This window comes from Humulus lupulus, chromosome 7 (genome assembly GCF_963169125.1).
Source record: "Humulus lupulus chromosome 7, drHumLupu1.1, whole genome shotgun sequence".
In the NCBI taxonomy this organism is placed as follows: Eukaryota; Viridiplantae; Streptophyta; class Magnoliopsida; order Rosales; family Cannabaceae; genus Humulus; species Humulus lupulus.
In genome coordinates this window covers 92,497,027-92,503,495 of record NC_084799.1, presented here as the reverse complement: position 1 = coordinate 92,503,495, position 6,469 = coordinate 92,497,027, and the positions used below count along the sequence as shown (strand labels likewise).

Here is a 6,469-nt window from a genome sequence, read left to right as displayed (position 1 = left end):
TCATTGGTAAAAAATGATCAAATTACTATTGGATAAAAATTATATCTCTTGCCATCATCATCTATGTCATTTCAATCATATTGGTTAACCATTTCACACTTGGTTATATTTGAAAAAAAATCTGCTGTGCCTAATTCTCTGTCTCATTTATGTCCAACCAATTATTTTAAGACACCACATTTATGTATAGTTGGGAAAAGAGAAAGTTGTAAATAATTTAAATATATATTAAATAAATAAATGAGGTGTCTTTAAATAATTTGTGGGACATGGAGGAGACAGGAAATTTGGAGACGGTGATTTTTTTTCGTTATATTTGGCTAATCAAAAAGTAATTTATTATTATAGCTGGGTTATGATTGGAGTGATAAAATCGTTAACTAAAATAGCTAACTCTTTCCCATAGCTAGCATAGTTGTAGTTGCTCTAATTTTGCTTGCCTCTAATTCTAATTCAATAAAATTCATTATATAAGAATTAAATTAACTAAACCTCTCGTAAATTAATTAGATTAAAATCTAAATCCATACACTGCAAAATAAAACAACCAATATGAAAACACAAGAAGCTGCAAAGGAAAAGTTCCAGGCGATGAGTTTGGAGCAGCACCAGCAGCATCAGTAGTAACCTGCTTGTTGGGCATATCAATGACAGAGAACACTTCAACAGCATTGAGAATAGCCGGCGAACTAGTACCCTGAGCCGGAGAAATAGTCAAATTGGTCGTACCGCCTGTAACTTTATATGGATATATTGACACAATATCACCACTTGTAACTAATACAAAGTCTGGGACTGGGAGCTGAGTAGTGTTGATGAGTAGACCATCAATGTAGATAGCTACTATCCTGGAGCCTCCCCCTGCTAAACTCTTCGCCGACGCATCGAAATACAATACGAAGTATGCAGACACTTGAGACTTGTCACGAAAATCGATGGGTATGATGATGGACTCAGAGGTATTATGTGCTTCAATGGCGGAAAGCATTACAACATCTGGAGGGCTGTTCTCCTCATCCACAAGTACCATCGGACCAAGACTGCCTGTATAAAGATTGACGTATCTTGGGTCTTGTTGTGGTTCCCACATTCTGTTGTATGGTTCAACATAGGGTGGAAATCGATACCTGTAAATTATTATTCCACAATTATCATCTATTTAACTTGCTATAAATATAATAAATGTATTTACTCAAAAGAAAAAATTGCTAAGTTTTTCGTTCTTTTTATATGTATGGAAAGGGACGCACATGTACTACTAAGAATGCTAGCTAGATCAATTTATCTTATATCAGGCTTTTATGGGCTAAATTATATGAACATGTTAACGTTGATTAAATACTTACGGAACACTTGAATCAACACCATAGTTTATCCTGCTTTCGAGGTACAGAGCCTTGTTAGTGGGCATCAACCTGTAATCTTTCTGGTCAATCATGGCAGCTTCAAGCGTAGAGATGAAAGGAACCTGATTTCCTTGTGTTCCAATTAAGCATACGTCGAGGACACTCATGTCGTCTGTGAAAATAATAAATTCATGGTAAATCGGATCAGAGTCTAGAGAGGTCGTAACATTTACGTCTATTTGGCTTGATTGGAGCTGAAGACCAAATGTTGGAGGGCTTTGGAGGTTATCGTAGTTTCCGTACTGAAATCCAGCACGTATGAGGTACTTGGATTGGATTTGTAATGGCAAATTATAGCAATTCTTGGACCCATTTGGGAAACTTCGAAGTGTTGCCAATTGAGGAAGTTTAGTAGCCGTGGAAAGGATATTATTGTTCTCTCCGGTTTGTATGTATAACTCGTCAGTTTCCCATATAGCATAAGTGGTGTTATCTAGTACAGCAGTGCTCGTTGATCCGCAGTCAATGCTTATCCAATCTATTTTTAATTTGCAAGAAAAACTGTCAAGTACAAAAAATGCAAGTGGTTGAGTCCTATATGCTTGTATATATTCTAATCGATTTCCAAACTTATTTACAAATAAATAAATTTGTTACTGTGTCGAAAAAATTAATCAATTCTCTGAGATAGTAAAGCCAATTTGTATATTAATGCATATGTAATTTAGTAAAACGTTTATGCTCGTAAACAACATACACAAATGTATTATACATACTAGATAGATACAAGCAGTTTGTTTAGTTTTATTTATAAAATTTATTAATTATTTTTATTAAATTTATATTAATGTCATATAAAATTTAAAATAAATATCATATTTTAATTAAATAATTTATTTATTACTATTTAAATTTATGTTTGTTCAAATTTTTTAATTTGAGAGTGACAACAAGAGATTATATATTATATATTTAATGTAATATTAAATATTATACGTGGATTTTAAATTTAAGTTCCTTGCTAGATTTTAAAAAAAATTTATTGCTAATTCACAGTAAATTATATTATATGTTTAATATGATATTTTTATAATAAGTGAGTTTAAGTTTAATTAAATTTTATTTAAGTTATAAAACGTATGATTTTATTATTTTTAAATAATTATTATTATAAAATATCTCAAAAATATCATATTTTAATTTGTTTAATTATTTATTATTTTAAAATAATTATGATCGTAAAATATCTGAAAAATATCCTATTTTAATTTGTTTGATTATTTTTAAATAATTATGATGGTAAAATATCTCAAAAATATCATATTTTAATTTTTTAATAATTTATTTTATTTTATTTAAGTTTAAGTGTTTACAAACTACCATTAAATATAAAAATATTCTGTTAAATATAATAATATTCCATTAAAGTTAACATTAAAAAAATAAAAAACCATTAAAACCAAAAAATAAAAAACTGTTAAAACCAAAAAATTTCGTTATCTACACACTTATTATATAGAAGAGATATAGACTACACTTTTTAAAAAAATATATATATATAATAATTCGTATAGCTTAATAAATTATTTGAGGCATTAAATAAACTTAATCTAACGGTTTTGTGCTGATAGTGTAAAAATGTGCATATTTGACTTATTTATATAAGCAGGAAAATACAAGTTATTTTTTTTTCATGGCGACAAAGATAAAATGGCATTTGCAAAAAGATTCAAAGAATGTGGATAATTATTACTACTTTCCATGATATTTAAACTGAAAATAAGTTTAGATACATACCTAAGGCCAGGGGAGGAACTTGGAAGCTATGCAGTACTGGTAATAGTGTCAAAACCAATACTATGGTAGTTCTGTATTCCATTCTTAAGGGAATACAATTTGGCTCCAAAAAAAAGCAGGCTAAAAGTATATTGTTAATATTTCGAAATTATATAGTCTCCCCTATATATTGTAACGAAACTAGCGGAGAAGAGGAAGTTTTCATCGAAGTCTACGTATATATTTATATAAAGTCCCCACTACATATATGGATTAAACACTGTCACTACTTGTCCTTAAGTACGTTTATTTAACACATACTGCAGTACTATACATGGTAATAATATATTAATACATATATATATATATATTTATGTGGCTGTCATTGTTGTTCCGGCTGCTCGGTCTCATCGATGCGTAGTGTAAATTTTTTAATCCTTTTTCTCTTTTTAATGTAATCAACGTATGTTTATTGGCATTGTGATGATTTGTCATTATATCCCAACAAAAATGGCTATCATAATATATAATATATAAGATATATTCTTGGGAACAATTTTATTGAGGTATTAGAATGGGGAGAGCGAAAAAGAGGGATTGCATATGTGGCATTTTTTTTTGCAACCATTGAAGGGTGTCAACATTGGAGAATTAAGGGTGCGCTATTATCAAATCTATCTTTTTAATAAAAAAAATTAAGATTTCAATAAATACACATTGTGTTGTTGGTGTACTAACCAATAAAGTAAGATTAACATAAATGAGTATGTACTAACCAATAAAAGTAATGCTAATAAAAATAAAGATTTAAATAAATAGATATCTCCCATGCCTTGTGGGAGTATATCTCCCATGATAACCCATACAAACTCCAACACCTAAAGGGTAAGAAAGCAGGATACGTGATAAGTATAAGTAAACCCACGAGTGACACAAAAGAGATTATACGGATATGAAGGATGTACGGGGGTACGACTCTGAATGCCCCAGGGTACTAACCCTAAAGACCACACCAGACAAGTAGCGGTCGTACATATGAGGTGCCTGTTGTGGTCCTCACCAGCCCATCTCTGACACCAATGCTGGGCAAATAGTGGAGACATCCCCACAAAATCTGACCGTGTACTGGAACCGACACCACAACCCCTGAGACCACTCTCCTGGCAGTGTACCTGTGTACCATCTGGTCCCCTGGACCACAATATATCACGGGCCATTAGAGCCCGCTATAAAAGGAATCCCACTTCCACATGGAAGGGGGTTGGAAAAAACAATGTAGCACCATACCATAAGAAATACAAGTTCTTTTCACCATTTTCTTTCTGCAAGTATTATATAAGTTTCTGTTTAGATTTTGAAGTTCTTCATTGGTAAGCTCTATACTTTGATTTTTCTAATTTAACTTCGTTGACGAGTTCTCACCGTCAACAGTTTGGCGCCGTCTGTGGGAAGAGTAAGTATCAAGCCACTGTTCTTCCTTCGATTCAGATAAGAAAAAGATCCCATGACGTTCGAAACGATTAAGAGAGCCGCGAGAGGTGGAAGTCCATCTCGATGGAGATCAGCTAAAAGCCTCTATGAAGGATCCTCCTCCACCCGCAAACGAGGAGGCCCCAAAGGAGCCTAAGGTTCACGGAGATGAAAGGGAAGTCTCATCCCCGGTGGTCCCACCTAAGGAGGATCGTCCAAGGCCAACGGCTGCCCTAGCAAGGGGTGCTGGTGAGTTCCTGCCTCCAAGGCCACTGTAGGTGCCAACACTACACCAAATACCATTTTCTATAACACATAACTATAAGCTAATTGGAAAAGTATTATACTAGGTAAAGCGGTAAACTTAAAAGGAGGGAAACTTAAAAGGGAGGGAAACAAAAAAAAATTGCTGGGTAATGTTAAAATGGAGGGAAACCCACGGATTCAGCCTAGCCCTATTATCTCAAAACCCAATCCCTAATGATGCGTTCTTTCTCTCAGCTCTCTCTTTCTCCTAGCATTCTTTCTCTCGCTCTCTCTATCTCCCAGATTCTCAGTGTTCTTTCTACCCTCTCCATCGCACGAGCTGTTGGAGCACACCACGGCAAAGGAGCACTCTCTCCACTGGAATTGCAGGCTCTTTCTTCCCCAAGTTGTGATCGAAGAGAGTGAACCGCAAAAGTATGGGATGTCGAATCAGAGCAAGAGGAGCACTCTCTTTCACTTTCTCATAGTTCCTCTACATCACTCTCTGATCAAGAACAGACCACGACTCAAAGAGCCGCTGATTCAGTTACTGGTTCTCAAGGATTTCATTTGTTCAAGCAACTAAATGAGACTCCAAGCAATGGTAAATCTCGCAATGCTTCAAGTGGATAGAAAGAGTTGATTAACGATGTCCAAAGGACTCCAAAAGATCACCTTTTGGGGGAATGTCAATCCCAGACAAATGGTCACATGGGTAGAAATAACACACACTTCTCAACTATAGAACAGAAACTCTTGGATGCAGGGTCAAATCAGAGCCCGGTAAATTTCACTAGGCATTTAGTGTTCTTGTGCTCTCATAGCTATGTTATATATTTTCTTGTGTCTACTTCTAACTTATTCTTCTGGAGTAGTTCTGCGTCTGATATACTCCCTTTGTCCATAGATTGGTGCGGAGGTCCGAGGGAAAATTGATGGAGCATTCGACTCGGGTTATTTAATGACTGCAACTGTTAATGGAAAGCTATTCAGAGGAGTCTTGTTTGCACCAGTAAGCTTCAAAATCACAGTGCCAGTTATATAATGTGCTCAAAGTTCGAATATGGGCAAGCTAAAAATCATTATCTATTTGCTTTAAACTTTTTTAAAGCAGGGACTTGGAGAGGAATGGGAAAAACATGAAGGGCTTTTCAAAAGCGAATCTAAATGACCATATCTTGAACTAGAGATTTCAGGTAAATTTTCTACCCCCTGCCAATATTTCTAATTTGATACTCCCAAATTTCACATCTTAATTTTTTTTAGATAATTTGATTACCACTTTGAAACTTCTAGTGTTAGTCTAAAGCATTCTTGTAATCTGATACTTCATATTTGGGTTTACATGCTTAGATTTGTGTGTTTTGGCCATAAGCATTTCGTATTATTTCTAATATATATCCATCTTTTGTACAGTTTCTCCATATTTGGATCCTTAGGGAGTATTTAGCATATGCTATGGGAATCCCAGATGTTAAAGGAGATTTGGAGCGCCTAATTGATGATTTTGTTTTGATGTGTTGTTTGTGGGGAATGACTTTCTACCTCACATTCCCTCATTGGAAATATCTGAGGTTGTCCACAGAAAAAGGGAAAGAAAGAAAGGAGTTAACTAGTAGTGTCTTCTGGAA

General features: G+C 34.3%; 1 protein-coding gene across 1 annotated transcript; it reads right to left on the bottom strand.

Annotated features, from left to right (window-relative positions):
* Nucleotides 1-446: 446 nt before the first annotated feature.
* LOC133791972 (uncharacterized protein At1g24485-like) lies at nt 447-3,225 on the bottom strand. Its single transcript, XM_062229882.1, has 3 exons — nt 3,144-3,225; nt 1,347-1,884; nt 447-1,127 (listed from the first exon to the last, which is right to left on the bottom strand). The coding sequence occupies exons 1-3, from the start codon at nt 3,223-3,225 to the stop codon at nt 512-514; spliced, it is 1,236 nt and encodes a 411-aa protein (XP_062085866.1). The 3' UTR covers nt 447-511.
* Between the last annotated feature and the right edge of the window lie 3,244 nt (nt 3,226-6,469).